The sequence below is a fragment of the Aspergillus sydowii genome (assembly GCF_001890705.1).
Source record: "Aspergillus sydowii CBS 593.65 unplaced genomic scaffold ASPSYscaffold_1, whole genome shotgun sequence".
Classification (NCBI taxonomy): Eukaryota; Fungi; Ascomycota; class Eurotiomycetes; order Eurotiales; family Aspergillaceae; genus Aspergillus; species Aspergillus sydowii.
The window spans coordinates 5167861-5184139 of NW_024467859.1; the positions used below are offsets into that span (position 1 = coordinate 5167861).

Consider the following 16279-nt stretch of genomic DNA (forward strand, 5'->3'; position numbering starts at 1 on the left):
CATAATCATGTTATGTAATCATTGCTGCTGCAGGACTCATGTCTTTCTTTCTCCGTCAGGAGAGATATATTAGATCATCACAAGTCGTAATAGGAGCCCCAGAACCATCAAGCCTCGCTCACGGGCTCTGATAGCGAGATTAATCCCAATAAATGTTTATTCAAAGCTCGGAAACGCATCCCACTGAATCTCATTCCCATCAGGCACCGCACTCCCAGCCTCAGCATTAGCCTCCTCAGCCTCCTGCACCGAACACCGTGAACACCCGCATTTAAACCGAAATAGACTCTGGAGACGTTCCCGCCGATCCCTGAGCGTGGTATACTGAGTCATATCAAAATAAGAAATGCAGCATTCTTCCCCCGGAGCGATATCCCGTCCAGCTGTGAAAACCATGCGGCTGTTCTTGTCTGGTTTATGTATGATCTGCGCCCAAATAATTAGCGGGGTTTGCCATGGATACCAATGGATGATAAGGTAGGTAGGTAAGACTCACATTCGGACAACAAGAGTGGTTCGCAATCGACGCGCGCGGATACACCGCTGCTCCGAATTGTTCGCCTCGATCAACTGCATGTGAGGGAGGTGGGAACACTCCTGTTTCTCGCGGGTAGAGGCCGAATGAGTTTGCTTCTTCCTTGCATATTAATGCGAGGATGGCGGTGTTGGAGAGGGTATGTGGGAGTGATGAGCTGCTGAGATATTTTTTGACGAGGACGGTCCATTCTCGGACTTGCGCGTGGGACCAGGTCTCTATTGTGCCGCAGAGAGAGTCGATGGCGGTCCAGCCGGATTTGAAGTGTGATAAGGGTGAGTCGGGGGGTAGCTTTAGTTGATTCGCGTTGTTGTTCTCGTTGCTATCGTGTTGTTGGCGTTGTTGATGTTCGGCATGTCGTCTAGAGAGTGTGCGGACGACCAACCAGAGCATGCCAAAGTTATACTCGCCCCATTTTGAGCGGAGAGAGACTGCATATTTGCTCAGCCAGGTGCACTCGAATGTATGGCGTGGTTTATCTGCGTCACGACAGGTGTCATTGCACCAGATTACGTCCGTGGTGCAGCGATTTGAACATCGGCTTCCGGTGGCTTGTTGTACGAGGCTGTTGCATTGGGGGTTGCTGCAGAGGAGAGAACTGGTTGTGTCTACGCCGGAAATCGGGATAATTGCGTACGGCGGGTCGACGAGGAGAACTTCGCCTCTTTGAATCCGCTGCGATGCCTGCAGTTGGCGGCCCTTGTTGGGGTTCACGCTCTGGGCTAGATGAGGATGGACCCACGGGAGCAGCATGGTATTGGTATTGGTATTGGTATAGCTACGGCCGGGCAGGGTCCAGCGGTGGTAGTTATTAGGGACTTGGGTTCTGCGAATTTCTCATCTTTTTTTTTTTTCCCCTGCGTTGCTCAGGAAGTGCGGAATTTCGGTACGTATCACAGAGTGGTCCGGCCCACTTTGGCCCGTGGAAATGGACCTGATTCTGGACCGAATAATGAAGTCCTTATTGGCCATGTGGATGGCATCATCGACCTCGAAAGAGGTTAGGGCTGGCTTAAACTGGACAGAGTGGATTTGTAAAGCATCACCGTGGCGAAAACAGGCGATTTGATAGGAGAGTCTGGCCGGGTGTGGAATGGGTTCCCACTAACCGAATTCCTCACGATAAGCTCTCCTTGTCGAACATAAGCTTAATCTAGAACCAGCGATTTGCAATTGATCTATTATTGTGGTATAACGGGCTTCTATTTTCATAACGTCACGCTAGATTGAACACCGAGAAGCGAAAATATTGTGGATTGAACAATAGTTATGCGGTGTGGCGAAACTCCTCGCTGCAGGCATCTGGCTAATGCTTGGTGGCCACCACAAACAGTCTGGGATACCGTAACAACACCCTTCCATCAAAGGACTTGGGGTACAGTTTCTCAAGGCGGCCCAGGTACGCCTTGAGGAAGCCCTCCCTATCCTCTGGTGACAAAGGGTCGATAAACGGGCGAAGACCCGTCCCCTTGACCCATTCTACGACAGCTTGGTGGTTCTCCAGCGAATGGTTGTAATGCGTATGCCAGATATTCACATCAGCACATATCGGCTTCAGTGAGTCGTAAATTTCTTGCGGTGACTGGAAGGTGTCCCGCCCAGCGGAATCCAGCTTACTCGCCCACGGGCCATCCGCAGCGGTCTCTCGCATGGCAACGTGAGATGGCTCCGCCAGGTTATCAGGGACTTGGAACGCGAATACACCCCCTGAAGGCTGGGACTCGATCAATCGCTTGATGATTTGAAGCCGTCGATCGCGCGGGATCCATTGAAAGACAGCGTTTGAGAAGAACAAGTCCACAGGCTGGTGGGTCGTGTAGGTTCCGAGATCATCCACGGAGAAATCAATATCAGGCAATGTTTCACGCGCCTTGCGAATCATATCTGGGGACGAGTCCATCCCCGACACGCGAGCGTTGGGAAACTGAGATAGGAGCACAGCAGTGGAATTGCCTGGCCCACAACCCAGATCTACAACATTCTTGGGCGATGTCAAGGGAATTTGAGCAAGAAGATCACGGGATGGTCTCGTGCGTTCTGCCTCGAACTTGAGGTACTGTTTCGCACTCCAGTCGCTTGCTGCCATGGCTCTTGTGGAATGATGGAATTCGCGCGCAGAAAAGGAGCAAGAGAGCAGGCGAGATGATGCTCGCGTAGCGGAAAACATGAATACCACAGGAAAGAAGAGGTGCAGTTTGATGTGGATGACTTGCTGCTCCTCGAGCACGCGTTGAAGCTTTTGAGAGAGACAAAATAGAGCAGCAACTGGCGATATCGGAAGTTTGCGAGCAGCGACTTGCGACCGCGGGGGGTGAGTCAACAATATCCGCCTGAGGCAGCAACCGGGGAACCTCCGATCGCTGTTCTTCCTCTCGAGCTTTCTGGTTCTGGTTCTCTCATCCGCCTCTCTCGCCGACTAACGCAACGAACGGTCCCAATGAGGGCATCTACCGATAATCGCTGCGAGATCTCGATGATCTGTTTACTTTTTACTTGGCGGTAGTTGTGCGGAACCAGATCAAAAACTCGCACGGTTCTTTACCCTGGAAGCTTCGCATTGACGAATAAAGCTTGGCCTCGAGTGAAGAACAACAACGATTCTCCGGTTGCAAAGTGCTCATTGCGAGCTCCTGCCAGGCTTAGGCCATGCTATTAGGACTACATGAATGCTCTGTTGCCCCGTTGAGCCACTAGGAAATGAGACATTGCTAGGTCTAGAATGAGCTGGCACCACGATAATTTGAAGAACAAGTTGCCTCTATTCAACTACTAGGAGGCTGAAGGGAAAGTGCTAAGAATACAAAGCTATTGCAACATTGCAACATTGCAACACTAACAGGCAGTAAAGTCATGCAGACTTACTCAACCAACGAGTACCACTTGTTGAAGACATTGTCCGGGTCATACACCTTCTTCAGCTGGACGAGTCGATTGTAGTTGACCCCATAGACATCTCGAGGATGAGCCGACAAGTGATCATAGTTTCCATATTCCGTAATTGGACCGACGACAGGGCCGCCATTCTTGCTTCGCTCTGTCGTCACGAGGCCTGCGATCCATCGAGACCATTTTTCTACTCTCAGATCGTCCTGCTGGTCTAGCCAATGGAGAGCAATCATCAGGTTCTGGACGCGCCCCCTATGGCCATGCGCTGTTGCAGTCACTGGAACCTCGCACCACTTGTCCGGTTTGTAGAATTCGAATTCCAGCATGGACCTGTCTGACCCCGGTACCTCGAGGTGAAGCTTATCCAACTCGGGTACAAGTACTTCTCGGATGAACTCTGGTCGTAGCGGCGTAGTATACGCTGCCCCCTTTGAGACGTTGCGCCCACCTCGAGTTGCCGCTGCGGTGAGCATGTTGTTGACGGAGGCGTAAGTCTGTTCTTTGGTCGTGTTAATAATGGGACCCAAGTTAAGCAAAGGCTGGAAAATAGGGCGGGCAGATTCGCCATTGCCGCAATGGAAGACAACGGCTATGACTCCCAATTCACGGCCGGAACCCGTAAATTCGTATCTCGAGAGCTGTACGACCATCGCGGAGCTCCCATCTGTCGTTTCCACTAAGGTATTGCCGAACCCAATAACGGCTTCAACCTGTGATAGAGGAAACCCAAGTACGCCCGCCCACACAGGATCCTTGTGCTCGTGGGCCTGGAATACGAATTCCACGACCACCCCAAAGCACTGTCCTGCACCACGAATAGCCCAGAATAAATCGGGGTTTTCATCCGCCGAGGCATTCAGAATCTTGCCATCAGCCAGAACAATCTTCACGCCGATCAGATTGTCGATTATAAGACCGTGGCGTGGTGCAAGCCATCCGTACCCACCTCCAAGAGTAATACCTCCGACACCAGTGTTGTTCACAATACCCTCGACTACTGCCAGCCCAAGGTCCACGAGGGTATCATCGACATCCTTCCAACGACATCCTCCACCTACACGAACAGACTTTGTATCGGGGAGCACCATCACATGGCGGATGCGTTCGAGATCGATAACGAGACCACCGGAACAAGACGAACCACTACTGGTGGTATGCTTACCACCGGCAACTGCAAATGGGACTTTGTACTTGACGCAGCCGAGAACAGTTACCGAGACATCTTCTGGGTCGTTTGGATAAACGACGATAGCCTGACCGGGTTAGTAAATACTCTTCCGGTAATCGTCAGTGATGCTTACAGCGTTATTGGGAACCGCGTCGCTCCACCTCAGGATACTCTCGGCGTACCCGGGAGAGTCGGGAGTCAGGATATCGCATTTTAGGGACGCCTGGAGCTCAGAAGTGAGCAGCTGGATATTGGAAGGGTCGGCGCTCATTTTTAATGACTGAAGTGGTGACAATGACCAATTTGAGGATCGAGCGCGGAAAAACAACAGTTGTGTGTGTATAATGAGTTAACTTAAACGAGTGTTAGATCAGCACTGATCACTGATGGTGAGGAGAATGTCCGTGCTGTGGTAGAGTTGTTGAAGATGATGTCGCAATGGTCATAGTGGTGTCTTGGTTGCAGCTTCCTATACAGGCCACGCCGGGATGTTAATGTGTTACCCGTTTAGGAAAGAGCGGGTGCTCACTGGACTTTATAACGAATCTAGTCTTATCTCCGAGGAGTCACGGACAGTATTATAGAATAAGATGCCTCAATTCGTGCCTAATAATTGTTCAAACCGTGCCTATATACATTTTCATATTAAAAACGCAACAAGAATATCAAATCAAAGTTCCTCCTCCTCAACCCCATCCACAATTCTCGTGTCGTTGAAGAGCTGCCAGTCGTTGAAATCGGCGTCAATCAGATCCTCCTTGCTCTCCGCCTTGCCAGATCCGTAACCCTTCAATTCCCACTTATCAACGCCATCGACATCCTTGAGGGCGGACGGGTACTCGCGGCGGAGGTCGCCATTCAGGCGCTCGTACTCGGCGTAATCCTTGGGCCAGCCTCCAAAACGCTGGACAGCAAGCTTGAACAGCTTGTAGTGCTGGCGGACTTGGTCGTCGATTGTTGCGCCATTCGTGAAGTCGGCCACAAAATCGCTGTCAAGCCCAGAGGGGCTCATGCTGCCATTGACGCTGCCGTTCACGCTGCCACCGTCGACACTGCCGTCGAGATCATCAAAGGTGGGATCGCTGAGGGCGCGGAGGATGTTCTCATGCAGTGCGGCACTGCGCTTGTAGTACCTGTTTGCGAGGTCCTGGGTTTCCTTGTGCGCCTGGTTGCGCTGACCGATGCCAGTGTAAAGCTGGGACAGGAGGACGGACATTTTCATGGTGGTGGGGCTGCGGGTACCGTTCACACGGCGGCAGTTGTACACGATGTCTTCTGCCAGACGGACGGCGGAAGTGGTGTCACCGATGAGGTAGCGCGCCATGATGTACAGACGTCCCAGGGATAGTGTAACAGAGGGGTCCCAGTCGCGCTGCGCCTCGCGGCTTTGCCAGATCGAGGTGAGGACCATTGAGAGGCTTGGGTAGTCGCCCTGTTCTCCGAGGAGGCCGATAATGCTGTTCAAGTGCTCGAGGCCAACTTGGGCGATGTTGATCTTCTGATCGCGGAGCACCTGGAGCACATCCTGAATGATTGTCGCGGAGGTGTCGAGCATTCTCTTGCGGGTTGCATCGTTAAGCTGGAGGCCACGGCCGGAGACGTTCATACTGAGAACTAGAACAAATCGGGCAATGGCTGACGTCCGGTAGCTTTCCTGGGCTCTGATATATTTGAAGGATGCCAGAGCCAGATCGCAAGCGTCATCGTACTTCTTCAATCTGACCAACTCCGTGACGTGGCTGGTGCTAGCGATTCCAACTGAGCGTACAATATCGTTTGACTGGCGGGTGCTGAAATAGTGCAGGATCATCATGATAAACACTTGAACTTCAGAAGAAGACTTGAAGCCAACACGCTTGCCCTCGTTTGCGAGGAAATACTTGACAAACTCGTTGGCCACATCAGTAGCAACTTCCTGTCGGTTGTTCGTGATCAGGAAATGGTATAGACGGGCGGCCGACACGCTTGTGGAGATGAAGCTGCTGTTCGACGAAACTTGCTGCTGGAAGTCTTCAAAGTAAACCAATTCGGTGGTCAAAGAGGCCAGGATTTCGTTCACCGTCGACGACTGACGGTGGAGTTGGTGTTCCAGCTGAGCAAGGAAGATGAGATTCTGGCGGCTCTTAGAGGTGAGATCGAACTTAGTCGACTTGACGTTGGTGTTGTCTTTCTTGATCACCTGGCGGTAGACTTCATTGGACAAGTCCACAGCCTTTTGCGTCTGGTGGGTAGCAATGTAGGAGCCCACAATGGTCGCAGCAGCCTGGCTCAACCGGGAAGTTGAAGTTTCAGACGAGAGAATATGAGTGGTCGCTTCTTGAAGCTCCTGAACCACTTGCTCGGTCTTTTGCTGCTTGGAATAGAAGCTAACGACGTCCTTCATCCTGCTAAGAGACTCCTCGTGGGCCCATCCGTAGCTCTCACGCAGCGAGGTGATTCGTCGCTTCAGCACCTTGGTAGCCTGTTCCACTTGGGTGGACGACGCGGACTCGGTCAACTCGGTGTTGGCGACGATGGCAGACTGCTCCTCGTATAGTGCGTCCAAGGTGCCGCGAATCTCGTCCAAGTTGACGTCCTTGGAGTTGGTCTTGAGAAGCTCCTCGTACAGCCTGATCGCCTCCATCTCATAGCTTTTCGACTCCTGGCAGAGTTGCGCGAGATTCAAGGTGGCCTGCACGGTGATTGTTGCCGTTGCGCTGAACACAGCCTTGCACTTGGTTTGGTAATCCAGGGTCACTTTGTGAATTGTTGGGAACTGTGTTCGGACCGCACGGAGGCACTGGATGTAGCGGGTGAAGATTCCATGAACAAACTTTTCATCCTGGAACTTCGGGCTGAGCTTGGGGTTGTTTAGCCAGGCCGTGAAAAGAATGGTGCAGTAATGCAGAGCATCAGAGTGGCGGCCTTGGTTCCATAGCTCGGTCGCAACAATGTTGAGAGGCTCAACCGAGTCGGGGTGGTAGTTGCCATTCTTGTTCAGTGCCTGGATAATCCGCTGGTAGTAGTCCAGGAAGACAGGGCGAGACCGGGTGAGTTCAGCCAATTTGCGCAACGTCTGAATGACAGTTGAGTGGTCGGGGCCGTAGTGCTTGGTGTAGTCATTCAGAAGCTCCTGGTAAACGCTAATCACAAGCTCGGTCTGCAGAGTCCGTTCCAGGAGATGCAACAACTCGGAGAGGTGGTGCTGTCGCAGTTTGTCTTCGACGTTCAGACCAGAACGGACAGCGTAGTAAATCCTGAAGCGAGTGTCCTGTTCCTTAGCCTGACGGTGACGAGCGTGGTAGCACTGCGCTAGACGGTCAGCCAGAGACAGTGAGGAATCAACATGCTTCTGAGGCAGAGTGACATCCTGGAGAGTCGTCGCAAAGAAGGTTGGCCAGGTGTTTTTCAGGATTCTCTTGATCGTGCGCGAAGCGTGCTGCCATCTACGCTGAGAGATGTACATGCCAACCAAGGTCTCAGCACTGCCGTAGAAGCTCTGGTCCACAGATGTGGAAGAGGATGTTTCCAGGATCATCTCCTCCAAGGTCGATTCGGATACAAACGATTGAGACGAGGCTGAGTGCATCACCTCCTGCGAAGTGCTCTGTAGCATCTGTTGAACCTCCTTGTAGCTTGACGTCTCAGTGCGGCGGGTGCTGTGGTAGTACTCCGAGACATGCTTGAGAACACTCAATGAGACTGCAGAGAGACCAACGGTCTTCATTACCTTCGCAATTTGTTCCAAATGGGACACCTTCGATTCAGACAGACTGGAATTCGTATGCTGGTAGTCTTGCCAGAAGCTGTTAAGGACAGACGATGCCTCGTGCTCCCTCTTTTGGCTGCGGAGGAAATTGGTGTACGCAAGGATAATTTTCATCTTCTTGTCTTCCCACGACGCGGTGTTGTTTACGCGGGACTCCCGTGTTGCTCTCTGCCAGAATTCAACGTAGGCACGCTCTGCAAGATCAGCCCGGCCACTCTGCACATGTTTGTTGGCAAGATTGAGCAAAGCATCAGCTTCATAGCCCTCGGTGGTCTCCAACAGTTCGTCCTCGTCATTTAGGTCGAGGCGGAAATTCTGCACAGCATGAGAGTCGGTGTCACGGCGACCGACAAGGCGGACATCCAGAGATCCGGCCGTGCCATCAGTGGTTGTGGTTAGGTGACTAGTGATGGACTGGATAGTGGTAAGAGTGCTCTCCACTTTCTTGGTGTCTTTGACCTTGCGGTAGTGCTCAACAAGCTGGTCGAGAATAGTTACAACTTTCTCGGTATTTCCGTAGTGGACCTTGTAGCATTCAACCAGTACGAGCAGCATTTCCTCACGCCTTATCATTATGTCGGTCTTGGACTCAGTGATACGTTCAGTAGTCAGTTCTAGGAAGACGGTGACCATTTGCATAGTGACGATGTGGCGAGGAGTAAGCAGCTTCTGGCTAAGAATAGCAGCTTCGTAGAACAGGGTAAAGGGTTCTGGACCGTTCACCTGTCGCACCAAATTAGCCAATGTGATGATTGCCTGAAGGGTGGTCACATTTTCCGGTGTCAATACGGTACGGTAGACGTTCGTAACTGACTTCTGGAATGTCACCAGGTCTGGGGTGGACACATTATCCAAAACAGATCTCAGGAGGCGCACAACGATTGTTGTGGTTGGCAGCACCTTAGAAATCTCCTTCGCCGCAGTGGTCTCCCCGTCCTTAGTAAAGACAGTTGTCTTGCGAAAAAGGGGAACCCAATATCGCAGTGCGAATTCTAGGAGTGGGTTTTTATCGAGTAGCACGGTTGTGTCATGGTAGTCCAGAAATGGGAGAGAGGATGGCTCGTGCTGGTCCGTTACAGTGGATTTGACGTACACAAGGAGCCTGGTCACCAGGTCGGCGTGTCGGTCCTTAACGGACGGAATCAGCTTGCCTTGGGTAAATGTGTCCACAACGGCATTGCGAATAAGTCCATGGCGGAGGAAGAAGTAATCGTACTGGAGGAAGACGAGCGAGTTGAGTGGCCTCAAAGCGTGCAATGGTTCCACCGCTGTATCAGAGATAGTGCGCTTGTCTGTCTGGATGGAAGCGAGCTCAGAAAGCTCTCTGACGTGCAGTGGGCGCTCAGCTGTCGCAAGCCATAGCAGCATGTGTTTACCTTCGGGGGTAACATCTGGCTGCTCGAGAGCGTAAGCAACGAAGTCGTTGACAGTAGGCTTCTTGGACAGCACAGTGTCAACTGCCTTTTTCAGGCTTTCAGGGGTTGTCTCATTGCGAACGCGCTTGGCAATGAGCTTGGCCAAGAGGAACGAGCTCTGAGAGGCCTGGGTAATGCGCCCCACGACAGTTTCCTGATCAATGGCTGGCAGGCTGGAGAAAACTTGGCTATGGCCGAAGCAGCCACGAACGACAGCAGCGATGTCGTCAAAAACGAGATCCTCAGTAATCTGAACCCGAGTTTGCGCCGGAATCTCGGGTGGAGTCTGGGATCCGAGGGTAATGAGCTTAGCGTTCGATGCCTTGCTGGAAGCTTGTGTAAGTCGTCGCAACAGTTTGTCCTCGCCACAGCTAGCCTCATCAACGCCATCGACGACCAAGACCAGTTGCTTGGCGCCCTGCAGCGAGGCGCCGAGTGCCTGTTCCACGGCATCCCAGAGAATATCGTCGTAGGTCTGATAATCGGCGGTAACGCTCGTTCTATTCAACGCATCACTGAGAATGCGGAATAGTTGCACATTACCAATGCGTTTTTCGAACAGCTGGGCAAGGAGAGACTTCGCGATCGCAAACGAACTAGTCTGTGCAGCAATCCTACCATCTAAAGGTAACGTCAGTCATGGCCTCGCAACAACGAATACTTTAGGGGTCATACTAATAGGAACAAACAGGGTGTTATAGGAGCCACCACCATGAGGGTGCTGTAGATGATCAATGATGACGGAAGATAGCACAGTTTTGCCCGACCCTGCCGGACCCGTAAAACTGAGGTGCTTTTGCTGAGTCTTCAAAAAGCGGGTTAGATAGGGCGCCATCCAGAGGCAAGTCAGTTCCTCGCGGTCGTGAGCCAAGTGGGAGCTGTGATCGGCAATACTGCTGACAACATGGTCTTCAGGGGCGAGCCAGGCTCGAATGGCCCTCACATCGGACACTGTCAATCGCAATCAGTAATTGTTCACACCTAGAAAAAGGCCAGAACCTTACCCTTGTCTGCATCAAGGTGTTCCCTGAGGAGTTGATGCCTCCACATCGACTCCGCAATCTTCTCACAGCGCTGTTTGAAGGTTTGAATCTGCCCTGGGAAGGTACGATATATGTTGACAGAGACAGATGTCGATGTCATTCCACTAATTGCTTTGTGGAAGTAGGTAGCCACACTAGCAACTAGGGTGACAAGGTCGGAAAGCGCAAGGACCAGCTGTTCCTGGATCTCCTGGGTGACGCTAAATAGCTCGGTGCGTTCGAGCAGGTTAACCAGAGACATCGAGATACTGTAGAAAAACCCAAACGAGGCCATGAGGGCACCGGCGTTTTCCCTGCCAAGCTAAATTCATACATTATGGTTAAAGATGGGCTTGGTAATTTTTGGGCAAGAACTTACCTCAAGAAGCATGGAGCAGTAGCCGTAGGACATCTGAGCGGCCAGATAGCTATCACCGGCAAACCGCTCGATCTCCTCGTCAAAGGAATGAAGCCGGTCGACAAAGAGCTGAGCCCACGCAAGCACTTTGTCGTAGTCACTCCCCTCTGGAGGCAGAAGGCTCATGCGCTCGGAGCGAATCCATTCCCAAATGGTGTGATAGGTTGCTGTTAGCAACCTAGAGGATGCGCTGGATCCGAGTTCATCGCCACTGCGACGCTGAAGGGAAGCCACGACACTAGAGATATTTGTAGTTCCCATCGAGCTAAACTTCCTAGAGGTCACGCGAGATTGCAAGGTGCGAGCTGCGCCAGAGATAACACTATCTCCATCGTGTGCTCCGGAGACCTGCCGAGAGCTCGACGTCCGCTTCTGGCGGAATATTCCATCGGTGCTCGGGGCAACTGGGGACATGATAGAGGGGGCCATGATTGTATGTTGGGTATCAGGTGGAGGATCGGTCGTGTCAACGGCTCGGTAAGATTTGATATGTGATCGGTCTTGAAGTAAGGGGCTGGAGGCAGTTGGTTTTGAAGTATCTGCCCTTGGATATATTGGTGTTGAAGGTGAATCTTGTTGGGGTTTTGAAGGAGTTGGTTCTGCCGTTTGTTCGGAGCGAAAACAACAAGCACAATATAGAATTCGGCGTAGTATAGAAGGCAGCGTGGCGGTGTTGCTGGGTACAACTATGAGGCAGCGAGGTAAATGAAAAAAAAGAGGCACGAAATTGAGCAATTGAACAATGGAGCAATTGAGTTCGGCTTCAATCCCGATGGCGAGCGCTGCATCCCTTATATACCCCCATAGCTGGTACTGAGCTTTGAGGGATAACGTCATGTGTTTTCCGGTCAGTAGCAAGCATTTGCTGGACAGCGGGGCGAAAGTGGTGGCTGGCTACTGGAACCATCCAGATTCTCCATCCCCTTCGTCATGGCCTGCCGATTGAGCCGAATCGTGATGCCTATCATGCAGCAAAGTGGCCCAGGCGGAAGACCAAGGTGCACGTTCGGGGGTGGGTATGGAGCGGGAGTATTCATCTTGGAAAGGCCTGCATAGGAGGGGGTTCGCGGAACGCCGGTAATGCAATACGGCGTATTTTCAGATGAGCTGGAGCTGTTGGGACCGCGCGTTCTATTGCTGGGCTGTTGCTTGGCTCGCAGGTCGTGGCGACCAGGAACAAGCTCCCTTCGTCGGATACGGCATTTGCAGCGCGTGCAGGTTTCTCTCCCTGCATCGACCCCGCTAGCATATCACACCGGTGGTGGCAGGGTACATCGATGATCCTCTGCAATGGGTCAGGTTGGAGAAGCAGGATGGACGTATATGATCTCAGGATCTTCCTTGGGCGAACTCTCGATCGAGTGGAGCCAGCGTGGTTTGCACCTCGTTGGGTCTAGATTGGAGTGTAGGCGCCGACCAGTTGATGAAAATGCAGCATCTATAGATTATTGGCCGGGCCATATGTGAGGCCTGCGCACCGAGTCCCCAGTAGATAGCAGCAAACACTTCATTTTCAGCCAACCCAGACATGGGGTGCATTGCAAATGATGATGACAGCTGCACTATTTGCGTGACTGCATATCAGACGATGGTTTACTCACTAGAGGGTGGGAAAGCACGGTCCCAAATTGGCGACACAGGCAGCTGAAGCTGGAGGAAAATAGTGGGTGTGTTACTGCGGGTGAAACAGAAACACCCCCACCTGGCAATTTCGGGCCATTCCTGATCAGGACTAGCCTGTGTCTGCAGGCGACAGCACACATTCACCTGCGCTGAATGCTTCATCCGCACGTCGCTGCCAAAGCCCGTCTGCCGTCCCGGGCGGGACGCATTTCGCTCGAACATGTTCTCAGTTTTTAAAAAGTTGAAGAAGTCGATCTTTGATCCGGTCCGTGCGTTCCACAGCTGGAGAGCGGGATCCCCACCCCGGATCGGATCGCCAACCATGACACCTCATCCCTCCTGGCAATCCTTGTCGCGTGCACGGTCGGGTTGGCGCTTCGTCTCCGGTGGCTAGCTGGATATCATCAAAGACTGTCCAGCATTTTGATCCTCTCTACCCGCAAGAAAGCTGTTGTCTGGATATTACCGCACTGCTGGCAATACCATTACCGACCATGAAGGGAGGGCGGACACCTCCACTGTGCTTGCATTAGTTGCACGCAAACAAGGCATGTCGGCTAGCAACATACAGCGGCTGACATCAGAGCTCCATTCGTTCCCCCACAATTGTTTCATCATGCGTTTTGAGCCTTTTAATGTTCCGTGTCTTGGTCTCTCGGATCACCACACCGTGATGCTCGTCGAAGCTATAGCTGGCTCCACCTGTTCCCCGCCTTCTCCCCCCGTCAAGAAGCAGAAGATCGTTGGTATCTGGTTGCCTACTGCCTTTATGAACTGCGGCCGCATTGTATTTCCGGCTCCAGAGCTTCGTTCTGTCATTCTGGACGGGGAAACAGCCCTCAACCCCTATATTTCGTATATCTCTGTCAGCGGTGGGGCGTTTGACGCTCCATTGTGGGCTTGTGATGCCTCATAGAGCCATAGACCTGGTATCGCATCCAGCCTTCCCCTTCATTTCCTTCACGGTCTCACAAATCACTTGAAGATCGGTGACGAAATCTCGCATTTTTCCAATCCCAGATCTAGTTTTCAATTACACACATGGTATAGCAAACTCGGCGATCCACATACTAGCCTTCCTTCTCGATCAGCTCATAAGATTGAGCTCAAACTGGAGGAAAGCGGGGCGTGGTTTACCGTGGAGACCGTTCGTGCCGACCACAACTGTGCCATGACATTGGCGTCGGCCGTGGGTCCTCGGAAGTATCCCAAGGTACTGGTTTCGGCAGGCGCCCGGAGGAAAGGCAATATCACGAAATCACAGTCGCAAGATGATGTTATGTGGGTCTATATGTCAGCTTTTGCATGCAAGGAGTAGCGATATTCATTCATGTTTAGCCCTGGACGCAGAACACGACATTCCGTTTTTGACGATGGTCGGAATAATGTGTAATTGAAAATTGTCCAGACCTCATCCACATTCCACACCCTGCATATGCACTGCGAGCCCAGATAATTTCCAGCTGCATCGACAGCTCGTCACAAGGCTCGCGTAGAAGAAAGGTATTGAACCAGCAGGCTGGACCGGAAAAGGAAATTCCGTCGTGGCTGGCTGGTTCAGAATTCCCCCGCTTTAACTTTCCGCAGACTGTGGCAGGATTGAGGTGGACAGGCACAGGCCAACCTTATTTGCTGAATTATCCGAGCCGGATATGCGCTTCCATCGTCTGACAAATTGTTTGAAACATGAACATGTTGCCCGTTATCATGCCTATCCGTCAAAGGTTGTGGAATAATGGCCGTAATATACCGGTGGCGTCTAATAATCATTTTGATGTATATCCTGCACCCGCACTAACTGGTCAACATGCAATGCCGGTAAAGGCTCGACCACTCGACCACGGACTCGTAGTCCTTCAATGCGCCCCTCCGTATATTAGAAAGTTGAATTGAGAGACTGCCGAGGGACTGCCGTGGGCGTTCTCTGCTATCGAATGCATAGCAGCCACGTATTGAGTATCCTGGCTATCTCCTGACAGTTTCTGATAGGTGTAAACAAATTCAGCTCAGGATGCAGTATACCACCGACACCTTGCTAGTACTTTCGAAATGACGGCGTTTTCCGTGAGGCGGTAGCTGAAGGGGATCCGTGCACATTTCAAGGGTTGCCTTGGGCCAAAGCTCAAGGCCGTATCCCCTGGTCAAGATGCCTGCACTCAGGAGTCAGGAGACGTGGAATAATCCGCCGATTGGTAAGTAGCTGATGAACTCGATGGCAGGATAATTTTAGAATAAATAGTTTGAGGATTCCGGGCTCTTGGCGGCTGAAGGCGTGCCACTTGCAAAGTGACTGCTCACATTCGGTTGTAGAGTATAGGGTGGAGTGCTGGGACTGTCTGAAATTATCATTGTTGGATAGGGATTGGGATATGCTTGTTATAAGTACCATGAAACCGGCCTGTATTTATACGATTTTACAATCGTATTCTTTATCGTTTGGGATCTTCAACTGCATGTACTCCGTATCCCAGGTTGCATTGTACATCGTGGACCATCCGGTTACACTACAGGAACACAAACTGTCAGCCAGTACTAGTGAATACTCGTAGCGTAGCCAGTATTGTAAATGTAATCAAGACCCTCGAACCTGAATAACATTCATTACTCCGCTACAAGGCTGCCAGATTGATCAAGACTATAGGATATGCTAATATCCCGCTGATTCGCTTGGGATCCGTCCACGGTGTCCACATCTCAGCTCTGGGAACAAAACATTAATAAGAAGCTACCATTAACTGCATACTATTGCCCTTTCCATTTAACATATCACATAACCCTACTGGAATAGCGCGCACACAGTGTCAACTCCGATTACGAGGAAGCCGTTAGTATGACTAAGTTGGGTCGATGCCATATGCACCAGGAGCCAGTAATATGATATTCGCAAGGATGATCTGGCTGGGAGCTTCTAGGCTTGAGGCCAACCACTGACGAATAAACTACGTATTACATTCTAGTGCATGAAGCCCCTGTCTACAGTTCCTTGTGGGCATCCATCTACTCCGCTTACTCCGTATCCGACTTCTGGGTCAGGGTCCATTGGCCCGGCATTCCCTTGCTTGCATTTTGTCCTCGGATCCGCTCTTTTGCCACTTCTTCCAGGCTTCCGGTCTCAGAGGAGCTGGAGCGGGTCCCGGAGTGATCCATGTGCTAGGTACATGCATGCAGGGATCGGACACGCCGAGCTCCCAGGTCCCGATAGGCCTAGGCCCGACGGACAATTTCAGCCCTGAAAGCAGCCAGGGACTGGTGGACTTTTCCAGAACCTATGAGCGAGCATGGGGTCTAAAAAACACATGTATGTATTACACGTAGCATGTCTTAGAGTTTTGCAGCCCGTTCGCGGGCCGCGCCGTCACCTAGGTAGCCAGTCAAGGTGCCGCTCTGAGCTTCGAGTATGCCTGAGGCCGGACTCACTGTAGAATTGTATCTGCCCGAAAATCAAACAGATTGGGAATTTACTT

General features: G+C 51.8%; 4 protein-coding genes across 4 annotated transcripts; 1 reads left to right on the forward strand and 3 right to left on the reverse strand.

Annotated features, from left to right (window-relative positions):
* Positions 1 to 156: 156 nt before the first annotated feature.
* Positions 157 to 2702, reverse strand: ASPSYDRAFT_140117 (uncharacterized protein; the record flags this gene model as incomplete). The annotated part of the gene is made up of 4 exons (XM_040841016.1): positions 157 to 426; positions 497 to 1361; positions 1470 to 1613; positions 1906 to 2702. The coding sequence occupies 4 exons, from the start codon at positions 2700 to 2702 to the stop codon at positions 157 to 159; spliced, it is 2076 nt and encodes a 691-aa protein (XP_040709071.1).
* A 680-nt stretch (positions 2703 to 3382) lies between these two features.
* ASPSYDRAFT_64806 (FAD-binding oxidoreductase) lies at positions 3383 to 4860 on the reverse strand (the record flags this gene model as incomplete). Its single annotated transcript, XM_040850287.1, has 2 exons — positions 3383 to 4674; positions 4723 to 4860. The coding sequence occupies 2 exons, from the start codon at positions 4858 to 4860 to the stop codon at positions 3394 to 3396; spliced, it is 1419 nt and encodes a 472-aa protein (XP_040709072.1). The 3' UTR covers positions 3383 to 3393.
* Positions 4861 to 5259: 399 nt separating this feature from the next.
* ASPSYDRAFT_85241 (NACHT domain protein) lies at positions 5260 to 11621 on the reverse strand (the record flags this gene model as incomplete). The annotated part of the gene is made up of 4 exons (XM_040851495.1): positions 5260 to 10373; positions 10428 to 10703; positions 10757 to 11096; positions 11154 to 11621. 4 exons carry the CDS (start codon positions 11619 to 11621, stop codon positions 5260 to 5262), a joined length of 6198 nt encoding a protein of 2065 aa, XP_040709073.1.
* A 1810-nt stretch (positions 11622 to 13431) lies between these two features.
* On the forward strand, positions 13432 to 13731 carry ASPSYDRAFT_85242 (uncharacterized protein; the record flags this gene model as incomplete). Its single annotated transcript, XM_040851496.1, has 1 exon — positions 13432 to 13731. One exon carries the CDS (start codon positions 13432 to 13434, stop codon positions 13729 to 13731), a length of 300 nt encoding a protein of 99 aa, XP_040709074.1.
* Positions 13732 to 16279: the final 2548 nt, after the last annotated feature.